The sequence below is a fragment of the Schistocerca cancellata genome, chromosome 3 (genome assembly GCF_023864275.1).
Source record: "Schistocerca cancellata isolate TAMUIC-IGC-003103 chromosome 3, iqSchCanc2.1, whole genome shotgun sequence".
Lineage (NCBI taxonomy): Eukaryota > Metazoa > Arthropoda > Insecta > Orthoptera > Acrididae > Schistocerca > Schistocerca cancellata.
In genome coordinates, this window is record NC_064628.1 from 168992809 (window position 1) to 169009347 (window position 16539).

The 16539-nt window shown below is 41.7% G+C and overlaps 2 protein-coding genes across 2 annotated transcripts in view; both read left to right on the plus strand.

Moving 5' to 3' along the window:
• LOC126176181 (juvenile hormone esterase-like) overlaps nt 1–11679 on the plus strand; it is a 126308-nt gene extending 114629 nt beyond the window's left edge. Inside the window, exon 10 of the mRNA XM_049923323.1 lies at nt 11297–11679. Within this exon, the coding sequence (XP_049779280.1) occupies nt 11297–11444 (148 nt within the window). The 3' untranslated portion in view covers nt 11445–11679. The remainder of the gene's footprint in view (nt 1–11296) is intronic.
• Nucleotides 11680–14447: 2768 nt separating this feature from the next.
• Nucleotides 14448–16539, plus strand: part of LOC126176182 (glutamic acid-rich protein-like) — a 6630-nt gene continuing 4538 nt past the window's right edge. The window contains exon 1 of the mRNA XM_049923324.1: nt 14448–14470. Within this exon, the coding sequence (XP_049779281.1) occupies nt 14448–14470 (23 nt within the window). The remainder of the gene's footprint in view (nt 14471–16539) is intronic.

Consider the following 16539-nt stretch of genomic DNA (forward strand, 5'->3'; position numbering starts at 1 on the left):
CCACCTTAACCAGCACCGCCTCCTTCCTCTTACCCAGTGTGGCTTTCGGCCTTCCTTCTCTGCCGATGACCAGTTCCTTAACCTTACCAGTCTCCTTTCCCTCCAACTTAACTCCCGTCACTCTGCTATCTTTGTTTCCCTTGATCTCCAGAACGCCTATGACCATGTCTGGCATCCCGGGCTCCTTTTCAAACTCCAGACCTATGCTCTCCCCATCAACTTCGTCCATCTCGTTGCTTCCTTCCTCTCCCATCGTCCCTCCTATGTGACTATCCACAATTCCAACTCCCGTACTTTCTACCCCTCTGCCGGCGTGCCCCAAGGTTCTGTCCTTTCCCCTCTCCTCTATCTCCTGTACACTGCTGATATGCCCAAACCTCCCCCTCCTGTTCATCTTCTCCAGTTCGCTGATGACACCGCCTCCAAACCCACTTGACCAATTCACCGATTGGTGCAACCAGTGATTCCTCCGTGTTAATCCCTCCAAGACCCAGGTGATCATCATAGGCCGCACCACTCGCTCCTTCCGCCTCCATGATTTCTACCTCACCATTTATGGCCGTCCTATCCATCTCACTCCTACCCTCAAATACCTTGGCCTCACACTCGACCGCCACCTCACCTGGACTCCCCATCTCCTTACCATCCAAAACAAAGCTCACAACTGCCTCCGCCTCCTGAAACTCCTGTCCGGCCGGACGTGGGGTCTGCATCCTTCCACCATCCTTCACACCTACAAATCCATGATCCGCCCCATCCTTTGTTATGCCAGCAGCGCTTGGCTTTCCGCCCCTCCCCGGTTCTATAAAGCCCTCCAAATCCTCGAATGCCATGCACTCTGCCTCGCCTTCCGCATCCGCCTTCCGTCCCCCACGCCCATCCTCTATGACCTCATCCCCTTCCCCCACCTTCTCCTTTTCCTTGAACACATCCGCACACTATATATTGTCCGCTGCCTCGATCCCCCTCATCCCCTGGTGTCTCCCTTCCTCTCCACTCCCAACCAGTTGCCGCGCCTTTACCGTTGTGTCCCTCCCTCTCTCCATCTCCACACCCTCCATCTCCTTTCCCAACACAACTTCCACCGTCTACCCCTCCCAGATGATGAGCTTCGCCCTGACATCTACCCTTCCTACCAACTCTAAGCCCCTCTTCCTGCCTCCTCCTCCGGGCTCCCTCTCCCCCCCCCTCCCTCCTTCTGAGCGGATTTCCCCTCCTACTCCCCCTCCATCTCTTGTGCCTTCTTTCAGTGTTTCTGCGCTCCCTCCTGCCCTGTCTTCCCTTTTCCTCTCCTGCCCCATGTGTCTCCTGCCTCTTCGTGAACCCACGGTTGCCTCTCCTCTCTTCATCCCGCCGCTTCCCCAGTTGCCCCATTCTCTCCCCTCCTTTTCCATCCTCTCCAGGTCCCACTTGGTAGTTTTATTCTTCGTCATGTGTGCTCCAAGTGGGTTTTAAGTGTGTTGTTTCGGAGTGTTTTTAATAATGTGGCCAACTTTTAACCTGTGCGTGAGCATACAGTGTCTTCTCTGTGTTTTAAGAATCGCTAACGGTGCTTTTTAACTTTCTGGTGACTTTTTTAACTGTCCCCCATGAACGTCTACATGTCCATGTCTTTTTACCTCCATTTTCTCCCCTTACTCTGTTTTATGTTCCCCTTTTTTATCTCCTTATGTATGTATTATTTTTTTCTTGTTTTAGTTGTCGTGTCACTCGGCTGAAGAGCGGCGGATTGTGCTGCTGACAGCCCTCCCCTGCCCATATGGGGCAGGGGAATGAAATCACAATAAAGAAAAAAAACTAGCAATCTCCAGTGTCAGACACTCGCCTGAAGATGGCTGTAAGGTTGTCAGCCGAAATATCGTGGAAAGAAGTCGACGAGATCCGGCTGCAATCCCGAAATCTTGTGGAATAAATATGAGAGTTACTGATTTATGATGCTTAGTTTGCATTGAGTTCTGAGTATTATTAGTAACTACGCTCCAGTCCCTAAACCTAGTTACAGAAATGCGAATCAGACGCATTACGTATTCCAGGCCATAGCAGCCGCGTCTTTGAGACACCAGCTATGGTCACTTCCCAGCCCGCTGTAAGATCACATCGGTTGCTCTTCTTCCTGCTGGTATTGTAACTGAGATTGGGCAACAAGGCATGGTATGTCTGGCAACTCTGATCGACGAGTTGCTTCCTTGTGTGCACGGAATTAAGCCTCAAAGTTCACTTGATTTTTCCTGTCATTTCTATTGAATAATCTGAGTTATTATCGCTTGAGGTGTAACAAAAGATTGTAAATTTACAGTTTTCAGCCCAGGAAAGTCGATGCACGTGGAAATAGCAACTAATCTCGTCTTTTAAATAGCAGTTTGTGTGTTCTAGCCACTATTAGCCAAACACGTACCTTCTCGCTAGCTCTGTGGTGACGTGCTGACCTGTGATAAAGCGTGTGTTATCGTTCGCGGTTCCAGTATCGCTGACTGTAACGTTTTTATCCCTTCTGTGAAAGAGCTACAAGCAGTCAGATCAAACATCGATATGAAAATACTTTCCGCTCATAGTGCAGTGGTGAAAATCTTACAATGCTGCACAACAGGTAACGCCTCTTTCCGCTGCTGACAAGCAAATTTTGGGTTTCTAGGAATACATAACTTTACTTATGAAATGCCACATTTGCATACTTGTTGAGTAAGACACAGCATACCAATTAAACACCGACCCAATCGAAATCTAAGTCAGTAGTATATTACTAATTCGTGCCGATAGAGGCACACTTGTGTACAGATACACAGTTTTATTAAAACAGACTTTCGTCGCAAGGTTATTGTGGGTAGTTTTATTTCATTTCTTATAACACAGTGCACAATTTTCGTAAGGTTTCTTTTAGTGTTGTTAAAACAATACTAAACATGAGAGAGATATTAATCATCAACGATATATGCGAATTCTCTGATGTTATCTATAACAGTCTGACAATGCACATGCAGTTACTTTCGTCGCAAGGTTATTGTGGGTAGTTTCATTTCATTTCTTATAACACAGTGCACAATTTTCGTAAGATTTCTTTTAGTGTTGTTAAAACAATACTAAACATGAGAGAGATATTAATCATCAACGATATATGCGAATTCTGTGATGTTATCTATAACAGTCTGACAATGCACATGCAGTTTATTGATTACATGCAGGTAGAAAACTTGTTCTGAGTTAAAGCTGTCAAACAAGGTTTGAAGAAGAGTAAAATGCCACTACCAGACGACAGATAATGTAGAAAATACTTTTCTGGCTATTTTGGCATGATGTGCTCTCCCCATACATAATACAAAAGCTTCAAGATGCATCTGCTGTCTGGCCGTCTATTAAACCTGAAAAGAACTAAATGTCGCAGAAGTTAGCCCTTTTTCCACATGCGAGTATTTTGGGTTGAGAAGTTAAGGGAATTATGTTCAAAGTTCCATTAAATTGATAACTTCAGCAGACAGCAGAATTGAGTTTTTAAAAATGTAGCAGCGAATGTACTACAACTCGCGATGTCTTATCTACGGAGCACGAGGCTTATCGTTACGCTATTAGCTGTCACGTAGCTACAGTACCTCCAGAGGTCAACAACAGTTACTCCAGAACTTCCGCATTCCACACTGCTGTGAGATAATGCATATGGCTGGATCTGGACTTCTGAGAGCCAGACAGTTATAGCTTTTCTTTTGCACTGCCCGACGTTTTCAACAAACAGATAGCACATCAGAGTAGCTCAAATGAAAGGAACACTTCCTATTTATGTTTCTGCATTCTACACTGTTGGCAGTTCTGTGTAGGTGGCAGTTACGTGATTTTATTTCGGTGATTACAAAATAGAGTCCAATGTACGCACTGGGTAGCCGAGGCAGCTACTTCATGGCGATTCGGTGAACCAAGTAAATGAATGTACTGAACATGCTGCAAACCACTACAGGAAGCCTGTGTGTCAGAATTCTCACCGAGTGTGCCGCAACAGTGTTATGATAGAAATATGAGCCTCTGAGAAGAGGTTTTGGTGGTCTGTTGGATTAATGGTAGTTTACTATGATGCTGGTCTGGGTTCGATTACAACTTCTGCCCATGATTTTTGATAGGGAGAGACAGATTCTATTCTCTTCTGGCTAGGCCAAGAGAAGAAGGTATAAAGGCATTGTTGTCTGAAAATCACATTAAATATGATATTCCTTCTCTAACAAGTAGACGTTAGGTTGAACCACAATAAAGTCAGGAGTGGCGAAATGTGGGAACTCTATCACTAGTAACCTTTCTTATACTAGTTATTTATTTCTAGTGACGAAACAAACGCTATGTATGGTCACAGGACCCTTATTCCATCTTTTATTTGAGCTTCTGTTTGTTGATAAAATTGGTTCTGAACTTGGAATGCAACTCAGACCGCCCTTAACGCGGAATTTGATCCCATCGTAACAATACAGCTCGACTACAATTTGTTGTTTGTTCAAAACTGCAGATTCCTCAACATCTCCACATATTGCGCTTGAATGGGTTCTAATCCTGGCCCGGCACTAAACTTTTCATTATGTATTGTCAAGCTCTAGCATGAGAACACCTATCTGCTGGTGGATAATAATTTTGATTTTTAATGCATTTTCAATCGTTGTCAACACTAACGATATCTGACGTTTTTTACTCCCAGTGAGATACAGAACTATTTGAGAGGTCACTGTAAGTTCAAGGATGTTATTCCGAGCTGCTGGTAAAGAAAAATTCGGTAGCTGACGTCTCTTTGTGTGTAGTCGGCAACGATATGTGTGGGGTTCGATTCTCAGTCAGTACTGAACTTTTCGTCATATTACTTCTAGTTCAAACATGCTCATATGTCGCTGCTGGTGTAACAAACCCACATTTAACGTTCGTTTTCTCTAGAATATAACAGCGATAGGTGCCGGGTAGGAGTCCTGAGAAGGAAATCAGTAATGTTTTGTCTCGTCATTTCAGTTAAAACATCTAGCTACTGCCGAGAAAATCCGATATGTCACAGTTGATTGTGCTTCGATAACAATCCGATTAGGTTCTGGGTTCCAATCCCTGTCCAACATGAAGCTTTACCTCACGGCATTTCAAGTAAGCTACTTGTGAAGAAGCAATATTTAACATCTCTTGTATTTCGTTAACAGGGACAATAGATGGGTAGGAATTCGTGTCCGTTAAAAATGTTTACGTTATGTAATTTAAAGTTGATATTTGCTAATTGATACTGTCTAAATTCGAGGTATATCACTCTCTGTATGCTTAATCAGGAATGACTTTTAGTTTCCGTCAGTCACGAAACCTTTGCTTAGTCTGCATGACCTGGGTTTGAATCCATATGCAGAACGAGGCGGCTCGTCGTGTCATTTGAAGTTCATACATATTCTCAACTAGCTGCTTGTGAATAGCTTTAATTTTTAATGTTATTTTGTGTTAAATAACAAGTATGGTATGCTACTTTGAAGAGGAAATCATGAATACGATGAACTTACTACGTGCATTACCTATCTGACGTAATAATGAGAGTGGTAGCATTTCAGGTATGTCATTTATTGTAATAAATGTGAGCTTACAAGCCTTAATCACAGTCTTATCAGTGATAAGGTATTCCCTGATATTTCTAGTATCGTGGTATTACTTTACATCTTGAGTTATTTCGATACAGAGCAGTGTTTTCTAGTGGTGACTTCTTGTAATCATTTTCAATAGTCAAACGACTGTACCAACGAGCAATTAGAGGACCTGCTAGACAGCTGCGTTATGTGGGTTGCATGCGAATCAGGCGAAATGCAATTCAGGTCGTTCGGATACTTTTGAGCATGACTGTACGTGCTATAGACAAAACTTCTAAAATTACCATTTAATTATTTCGCTTTTGATCTGCTCCCAACTTATTCATCTCTACTACTACTCATAGTGTCAGTAAAGCTATATCTAAGAACAAAAATGGATTGGCAATTTACTTTGTTTCTTTCGTTCCTTTCATTATTTTATTTGAGACTTATTCTGCGTTACTTTTACTTTTTTTTAACCAAATATTCAACCAATATGTCTTCAGGTTTGCTTTCTAGCCTCCTATTCTAATGGAAATTTAAAAGGGCGAAACCTTAGACAGCTCATCCGATATTTCTGACATTCATCCAGTTTTGCCTTCTATGTGATTCTGATGACGATAATTCTCTAAACTATTCTTCATTCGTTGTGGCCGAGAGGTTCTAAGCACTTCAGTCCGGAACCGCGCGACCGCAACGGCCGCAGTTTCGAATCCTGCCTCGGGCATGGATGTGTGTGATGCCCTTAGGTTAGTTAGGTTTATGTTCTAGGGGACTGATGACCTCAGATGTTAAGTCCCATTGTGCTCAGAGAGATTTGAACCATTTTAGCTATTCTTCATTTCAGGAAAGTGGCGTGTGCTTTGTCAGGTAGCTATCGGTCTTTCCGTCTGCCTAGACTTCTCCATTATCTTCGTTTTTAGTTGGTAACGTTTAGCCTTTCGTTCTTCATTCTTGTTATACGTTCTTTTGAAATTCAACTAATGTCTTCAATTTCATTTTTAAAGGCGATAAATATTAATTTCGTTTCTACCGATACTTATACTAATTTTGTCTAATCTCCAATGTCATGTTGGTGTTCTCAGAAACATAACTGCTCACGTGATCTGATGTTTTCCAGGCGTATACTCTGCTTCTAAGGTTCTCGGGTGACTGCCAGCTCCGGTCGTCAAAGGTCCACGATATTTCGGCGAAAACCCATTTCGCCATCATCTAGCTGATGGAATAATGTGACTTCTGCGAACTGGCGGTATAAGTTCAGACGTCACCGGCCACGTGCCGTGCTCGGAATTGTCAGGAGGGGGGGGGGGATGAGATGGGCGGCGTACTGCTACGGTAATGGTAGTGGGGCTGCTGTGGTGGTGGAAGCGAGGTTGCCTCCGCCCGCCGTCCACGTCGCATCTCGCGTCCGGATGTCGCGTTCTACTTTGACCGAGCTTAGTACTGGTTCCCGTATAGATTGCTCAATTGGAAACCCATGTCCGTGTTGATTAAATTATCATTCGCACACGGATTTTAATCACTTCTTCTTAAATAGAGTCTCAAAATTTTTCGATGGTGGGCAGGACTTTCATTTGCTAGTACGTCGTTTTGTGTCATTTTCAATGCAGTGTTCTGTTATTGCAGACTTGTTGGGCTACAATAAGCTGGTGTGGCACTCATGTTCTGTATATCGATCTTTGATTGTGTGATCGTTTGTCCAACATAAGTTTTGTCGTCACATTCAAGCGGAGTTTCGTAAATCCCTGGCGGGCGGAAAAGTGGTGTTATTTGATGCTTCCGCAGTAGTCTGCCAACGTTTAACGATATGCTATCAAACGTTATGAAAGTGGTATCCTTTCCTTATTCTCTCGTGTTTTTGGCATCCCTGTCATTCTCGGGGCTCTTGCGTCGCAGGGCCGTCCGAATCTGTCGACTACTATATCCTTCTAGAGGAAGAGGGATTACAGGTGCCGCGGCTCTGCCCTCTGACTTTGTTCGTCAGATATGGAGTGTGCCCTGTGCACTTGAGTACTGATCTCGTCAGTTCTTCTTCTAGGGATGGTGGCAGTTGGAGGCACGGTGGTATAAATCTGCATGCGTTGGCTTGCGATATACGTTGTGGATAAACGAGCTGTAGGGCCCATGGCGATCTAAGACGTCAAAAAAAGGAAGTTTGCCTCTTTTTCTATTTCCATGGTAAACTGGATTTTCCATGGAATACAGATAAAGTGAACATAAAAAATTCGGAGCCATTACTTTTCTGCGCGCCCTCCTACATTCAACTGCGATGCAAATCAAATTATATAGTAAATTAATTAATACCGGCATGCATAGCAATTGCTCTACCAAATGTTTTGTTATTTATTGGAAGTAGATACACATAAACAAAGCACTTAAATACGTAAAAAATAAATAAAAGAATAATTTATTCATCATTGCGTTATACAGATATGTGAATAAGTTTACTTAAGTGCTTTGGGGTAACACAACATTTTTGATCTTACCGTCTTGTGCAAAACGATAATAACAAGTTTTCGGCTCTCCCAATCGAGAGCACGCTACATATAACTGACATCGTAAAAAGCACAAATTTTCCATATTTAATACGCACACTTGAAGCAACTAACTCTGCGCTTTGCTGCTAGTCATCTGAGAATACGAGGCGAACGGGGAACAGTAGTCGTTTGAAATGAAGTTTTATGTCGGAGAGAATGAAAAGAAAGCATGAAATGAGCACATCTTCTCCGTTTGACTTACCACTCAGAATTTTCGCCCAAGTATCATTCGGCATAAGTTCTTTGACGACGAGCCTGGTTCGACTGTACAATCGAAATGGATCAAAGTTGGGCAAAAAAATTATTGGTTCCCCGATTTCGAATGACGATATATGCGGTGTGGGACACCGGGAAGATCCAACGAATACAAAAACCCAGTTGGACAGTTTCAAATACCGAAATTAGAATTATATTAATACCGTCAGCTGCGCACGGGCGTTGATATAGATGTTTCAAATACCGTCCACATTCACGACGCAGTCAAACGATTCGTGGGAAACAGACTCAACCGCTATTTATTCATGCTGATCGCATTGGCGTCAATGGTTCTTGCTGCCAAAATTGTAAGTTCGCAAGCCAGTGAGGTTTTTTCGTAATCTCGAAAAGTTCATCATCGTCTTCTCACCATCGGTTTCAAAAGAAAACCGACACTTTGTTGCTGGAAAAGTTATACTGATTATTTTGCAGAAAACCGCGAGCAAAACGAGCCGTTGCTTTACGGGATCATACGTTGCGAACAGATTGACAAACAACCATTTTTATGTAGGTAAATATGATACACATCGCTGTTAACAGCACCTGACATGCTACAATTATAGATTTGGAAATTCAATACTGAATTAATCGTGCTACAGTATCCTCTGTCAGATTAAGATCTGAGTATTTGACAATCATGGCTCATCCAACTAAAACCTGGCATGCGATTCAGTTGTTTTATGGGTCTGAACCTTAACATGCTGCAGGCGACATCTAAAAGAGCTTTAACAATATCACCAGCGAGGCATGGGAAGGGTTCTGCATATAATATGCCAAAACAGAGGAACAAATGAAGGGTTATCATACTAAAGGGGCTAAGTAACAAAATGTACTTTATTCAAAGAACGTGAACGTAAATATGCACTAACTCCACTTTAACATTTGCTCATTGACTTTAGCAAAGAAAGTAATCGATTGGCATGAGCCAAAAACACCAAGGAAACATTGATTTTTCTGAATAAATTTGCACTGAAATGCTACACCGGCTAAGTGCATCAAACACCCTTTTTAATATTTCTAACTCTAGTAATAACTTTCCTGTTCAGTCTTGGCACAATTCACTGTATGACTGAGCGCCTCAGGTAGGCATTTCCATCATAATTTTGAGGTTTCTTACCCTCTCTGAATATAATGTTTTTGCACACTGACATCACTCAATATGATCGTTTTGAAATCTTCTCTTCGCCAGCATCTGTCCCATCCCCCTACTTCACCATATACCTTTTTTGTCTAAATTACCACATATATCTGAATTAATCCATGAGGCAGAATTCTTATTTACCTTAACTGTGTTAATCATCATATAAGCTGCTTGCTGAAAGTTCACAAAATTTTTCATGTGAATAAATTTAAACGCTTGCTTATGGCGAACTGTTTCTATGGCGTTCATTAAAATATCGGGAACAAAATGATTCCCCATCTTTGCTTTTTTCACCAACTGGCCTCTTGTCACTTTTTATGTTAATTCCCTTTGCTGAATTATTCATATTGTTTTCACTATCCATTTTATCGCCAATGAAGACACACAAGAGACAGGCTGCAAAACGACAGGAGCAAACGGAAGTGCATGTCCTGTGCAACCAACTATTGTCACACGTTCTGCACTTAACCCATTTAGTATGAACAACACACAGAAGTTAGCTATCATGACGTCTACTGGCCTTCGTAGCAACTACATTAGCTATCATTGCAGAGAGCCCCTTTATTCTGTAAAAGCCCTGTCACATACCACCTAACAAGCAGAAAACACAATTGTGGCAAAACCGCAACTTAGTCTCTTTAGCATTATAGCCCTTCAAGTGTCAGTATCCTTGAACGGGGACATACAGCCAGTACAGAAGCTGTAGTTTTAAGACATCAATGACAATAGGTAGGGCATCTAGTCAGTATGCCTAATAATCGCATTTCCAAACAAATGTTTTACTCTAATTTAACAATAGACAAACACTGTGTGGGAGATGACTGAAAACGGGTTATGGACCTAATTAAGGCTAACAATAAGATATGTTAACAGCTGGGAGACCTCAGCCCTTGACCGTTCATCCTAGAGATCACTAGTCCATCACGAGACACTTCCTTTTGTAGAAAACAACAGACACACAGCGACTGATAAGAGGCGGCGTGGAAAGAAAAAGGGACCACCGGGAGTAAATCTTCATATGGGACTACCTGTCATCACTGCAGCAAACTACGTACCTCTCACATTAGACTATAGAGTTATCTCCGGACTCTAATGACTGGAAGACAAAGCTACTCTACTACGAATATTTTCTGTAATGATGATTAATACTGCTACCAGGACTACTGCGACTCCTTAGTAAACTTTAGAAATGACATAGTTACTCTTCTACTTATATTTGTGTTATGATATGTCCATTTAGCTTAAAATATTATTGTTGATAAATGAAGTGACTGACTTGCACTCTTTTTTTTTTCAGTATGTTGCCTTTCTTCATTTTCCATCTTGTCAAAGTTCAGTTGTTTTTTATAAATACTATGTAAGACCTAACTGCCCCAATTCACCGCTTCTTAAAGCATGCGATCCTGAAACTAGAAATTTGCCAGTCGACTGTTACAATGGATTTTCCACCCATTTGTACTACGCGTTGCTGTTGCAGTGCGTAACTATTGTTTTTGTTGTTTGTGTTACACTTATTCCAGCTCTGTGGTCATTAAGAATAGAACAGCTAACAGCTTTTGCATGCGAGGTTCGTAGTAATAACTCTAGTGAAGGATCCTATGTTCAACAATATTTTCTTTTCTTTTGGAACTATCTAACTGAGACTGCCTTCTCTGAAAACGTGCTGTTTGTGGATATTGTTCTCACCCATTTGCCTTGCGTTTTTACCGACTATTATTTTATTTGTTGCTAAGTGCGTTTAGTTATGTATGGCAATATTTACTGCACTTTTTGTGACATAGTTCCTAAGTAAGTTGCTCTGCACTTTGCAGGAATCCAACACCGGATGACGACCCATTGCACTGGCCGCAAGTAACGTTTGGGAGAGAACTGCAGTACTTACGTATAGGTGAAAAGTTGGAAGTGAAGAAGGGACCCTTCCAGAAGAGAATCGACTTTTGGAAATCATTACCTTTCTGATTACGACACGACGACCGTGGAGGAAAGTCTGTGAATACAGTAGATTCAAGGTTCTCCTTACAAGATGTACAAGAACTTCTAATAAAAATCAAATTCATACACCTGCCGGAAATTGCAGATTGAACAATCATGACGAAAAAATTAATTCACCATGTTTTACGCTTTGGCTTTATTAAGCTTTATAATACATTTTGCTGAAGCCTGTCAGATATGTTAAAGACAATTGTGAACTCAATGCCCTTCAACAGCCTCTCAAAAGAAAAATAGTTCTGAATAAAAAAATTTTTTTGGCATTAACTGAATTTTCTGTCGGTGCTTGACGGAAGATGATGATAATGTTACATAGGAAATTTATTCCTGATCTTCAGTTTAACATTATTTTATCACGACCAGATTTCAGCTGCTTAAACCATCGTCGGGTGACAACAGAATATCGCAAGGTACATAAAATGACGTGCAGCTCACACACATATTACTAACGCTTATACAGAAGATAGGTAATGATGACAGACTTAACATTATGCAGTAATCGTTGCATTTAAAAAGAAAATAAAAAGAAAATAAAAAGAAATTTTTAATTGTAAGCGGAAATCATTACATACACCAAAAGACAAAAATTTAAATTGGGTTCATTACTTTAATCTATAATTTGCATACTTGGAAATTAATTTAACAGAGCGGCAAAAGGAAAATATGCTTCATCATTTTAAAATTAAACTGGCATTCTGAGTTATGTTTATTCAGTTAAAGTATTTCCCGTAAGTCCAGCTGTCTGATTTTCTAAATAGCATTCAAGTCGTCACAATCTTCACGGTATGAGGTGTTTTCTGTTAAGAGAAGTTCCATGATGGTGGAATATGTCTTTCCTAGTCTCCAAGTTCTCATGTACCCATACCCTAACAGCCATAGCTCTGCATAACTGACCAAAATTCACGACCACAGGACTTGCAGGTGACAAAATTCTTTTCTTTATTGTTGGATAATAACTTAGTTCTGCTGTTGTACTTTTAAAAGTCAGCTCTATAGCTGCAATATATATATATATATATATATATATATATATATATATATATATATATAATATTCGAATGGTAACAAATAAAGTCATGTGATCCCACAAGACTTACTTTAGATTTGAGCCCAATTTCTGTTAACACTATCTCTGAGCAGCAGCGAAGCACACTAGGTAAATTTATGATGTATCTACAAATTACTCAGAACAACTGCGAGATTGTTCATGTCTATAATAATTTACACATAAAGCGAGTTATTATGATCAGTAAGTTGCAGATAGAGGTGCTAAAGCAGGAGAATTACTCAGTCTTTTTTGTCCAAGGTGAATTTACAAACAGCTTTATTTTTTTCCATTAGCTCCTTATGTAAAATTCCTTCGTCACTATCTAAAGTACTTTTTGATAAGGAACTGGGTATTTGTTTTAGATGTCTTCCACAGACCACCAGAGCTTTCTTTGCAGCCTGCAACATAAAGTGTCATGTAAATGTGGCTTTTCTTCCTCTTGTCCTCAATACACGTTTGCCATATATTATGGAAATGGTTCACTGTTGTACACTTTACGCTGCTCTGTAACCAGTTATTCCAAAAACAATACTTATAAGTTGCCAAAAGTCAAACATTAATTAGAGAAAACCGAAAGAAAACAGAGAAAAAGAAGCAACAGAGAAAAGCAACGAGACAATGTTGTAGGGCTGGTAGAGAAATAGAAGGAGATAAAGTGAGAAACAAGGGCTTTGAAAAGAGAATTCATTATAATGACAGAACAAAAAGAAAGAATGCCAAAGAAAAGATAACGGATCTGAAGTGCAAAAAATTTTTTCATTATATTTTATCATTCCTTCTCATTCCTTTGAATTTCATCCGAACTGCCAACACTGTGGTCGAGTTGTATATCTGTGTAATGTACCAAACTAACTTGAAAGGACGGTACTACAAATATACGTCCGAAAACAAATACTCGTTAACATTCGGGCCACTTTGCCCTTTGGTACTCTTCTATCTATTGGCACAACAGGAAGTGATCAATATTTTTATCACTCATTCTCATAAATTCCTCAGGTCCCCTTCGCAGAAAAACAGGAGCCCGTAGGAAGATATGTGATTGCCCCCTGATTTGGTAACATGCATGAGGCTGGTTCAAATGGCTCTCAGCACTATGGGACTCAACATCTGAGGTCATCAGTCGCCTAGAACTTAGAACTGTGTAAACCTAACTAACCTACGGTCATCACCACACCCATGCCCGAGGCAGGATTCGAACCTGCGACAGCCGGCCAGAGTGGCCGAGCGGTTAAAGGCGCTACAGTCTGGAACCGCACGACCGCTACGGTCGCAGGTTCGAATCCTGCCTCGGGCATGGATGTGTGTGATGTCCTTAGGTTAGTTAGGTTTAAGTAGTTCTAAGTTCTAGGGGACTTATGACCACAGCAGTTGAGTCCCATAGTGCTCGGAGCCATTTGAATTTGAACCTGCGACAGCAGCAGTCGTGCGGTTCCCGACTGCAGCGCCTAGAACCGCTTGGCCACCACGGCAGGCACATGCATGAGGTACACGTTCATGTAACGTACGCACGATGTCGGCGGGTTTGGGAAACACCAATGGTATTAATTATCTCCGCAGAAAGAAACTTTGGATCAGATGCGCGTGAAAGCCATGCTGCTAGACCGTCGTGCATGAACATATCCAATATGTTTCTGCTAGGGTAACACTCTAGTAGTAATTCGTCGTGCAGAAACTGGCGGTAAACAGTATCAGTTGATCTAACTGGTGAACCATATGGACCCAGCAACCTGTCGGCCACAATGCCTGCCCACACATTAATGCTAAAGTATACCTAGTGCCTTTCCATATTTTCGCTAGGACTTGCATCTATTCACACGTGGTTACTGTGGCAGTTTTTTGATGTATATTGTACGGATGTCGTAGATTTTCAGCACCCCGTCTTAAATCATTGCCAGAGTTACAGTTTATCTTGTAGGCTGAGAACTATGGCATACGATAAGGAATATGGGTAAGTAATATGGATGGTAAGTAATATGGATACGTTCATTTCACCGTACACATATTTCGGGTCATGCTCTACTCGTCGCAAGACTGATTCCTCTATATCTGCCATGCGAACCGTACGAGGTCTCACGCGATTGCTTGCCCTCGTTGCAACTCACCCTGTGTCTGCAAGCTGCTGCAGCAAATCACTGTTTTTTGTTCTTCGGATAGAATGTAGCAGCGAAGAAGCCATTTGGGTTATATGACGTGTGCGTATTGATTAACACCGTTGGCTAAACTGTAGCAGAATACCATGTCTTCCGTTTCCCGGGTGGAATAATAGTATTTCACTGGCATTCTCCACTCTTCATTGAATCAGTAATAAATTTTTATGATGCCAGCACTACCTATGTCTACAACAATCGAACACCTATGTGGAGAAGAACATTAGCAATGTAGCAAGGCATAAAAGAATCAGACCACTTTGAAGTAAAGCGAGACGCGTGTAGTCTATTATTACAGTAGCAAAAGACGATATAATTACAACCTATATTACTTGTATAATCTCAAAACGATACGCTCGAAGTAGCTGATGTACGGGGCAGTTGTCACCGCTATGTCTGGCAGCAACGCAGTCAAGGTCTAAGCACAAGAAATGAGCGTTGTACCCTATCAGCAAGACAATCCCTCAACTTTGAGTACATGGTATTCTCGACACAATTGTTCATATCTCAACAAATGCTTTGGTTCCGGTTCATACGTTTGTATTTTATTCCTAGTTTCCGAAACCACATTTCCTATAAAAATATGGGACTTTTTTTGAAATATCCTAGGTGGTCATAAGCCCAGCCATGTTAAAAATTTATTTTGCATATATTTCAATATAAAAAATAAAAATCTGTCTCCCTTTGTGATAAATAGTACACTTTCACCACAGTGTCACCTGTCGTATCTAGACGTATCAGGGGTCCAAATCACTCCGACTAACATGCCCCATACCATTACAGAGCCTTCACCAGCTTGAATAGTCCCCTGCTGGCATGCAGGGTCATGGCTTATTGAAGTTGTCTCCATGCCGGTACACAACCATTCTCTCCATACAATTTTAAAAAGAGACTCGTCGGACCAGACAACACGTTTCCACTCAGTAAGAGTCCGATGTCGGTGTTGATGGGCCCAGGCGAGGCGTAAAGCTTTGTCGTGCGGCCATCAAGGGTCCACGAGTGGGCCTTCGGCTCCGAAAGCCCACATCTATGATGTTTCGTTGAATGGTTCGCACGCTGATACTTGCTGATGGTCCAGCGTTGAAATCTGCAGCAATTTGCCGAAGGGTTGCACTTCTGTTACGTTGAACGATTCTCTTCAGTCGTCGTTGGTCCCGTTCATGCAGGATCGTTTTTCGGCCGCAGCGATGTCGGGGATTTGGTGTTTACCGGATCCCTGATATTCATTGTACACTCGTGATAGGGTCGTACGGGAAAATCCCCACTTAATCGCTATCTCGGAGATGCTGTGCCCCATCGCCAGTGCGCTGACTACCACCACTTTCAAATTCACTTAAATCTTGATAACCTGCCATTGTAGCAGCAGTAACCGATCTAACAGCTGTCAGACACTCTGTTATATAGACGTTCCCGACCACAACGCCGTAGCCTGACGTGTACGTATCTCTGTATTTGAGTACATGTGCCTATACCACTTTCTTTGGCTCTTCCATATATATATTTGAGGTGCAATTTCCATTATTAAACGTCGGAATTGTTTAGGGATATACTTTTTCAGTTTCCCGCAATAAAATCAGGTAGGGTCTAGTTCACCAAGACTTCTCTCGCCTCAGTGTATAAGTACGACGTAAAACTTAATATGTAAAATATGTGCAGAGACAAACGAAAGCGCTGAGTGGCACACTTACGGAAGTCATGAGATGGGAGGAATTTACTGGGACAATAATACATGGGACAATGAACTGTTACGGGAGTCCGCCAATTGAGAGCAAGGCTGGCGTGCTCGCTCGCTCTCTCTCTCTCTCTCTCTCTCTCTGTCTCTCTGTCTCTCTCTCTCTCTCTGTCTCTCTCTCTGTCTCTGTCTCTCTCT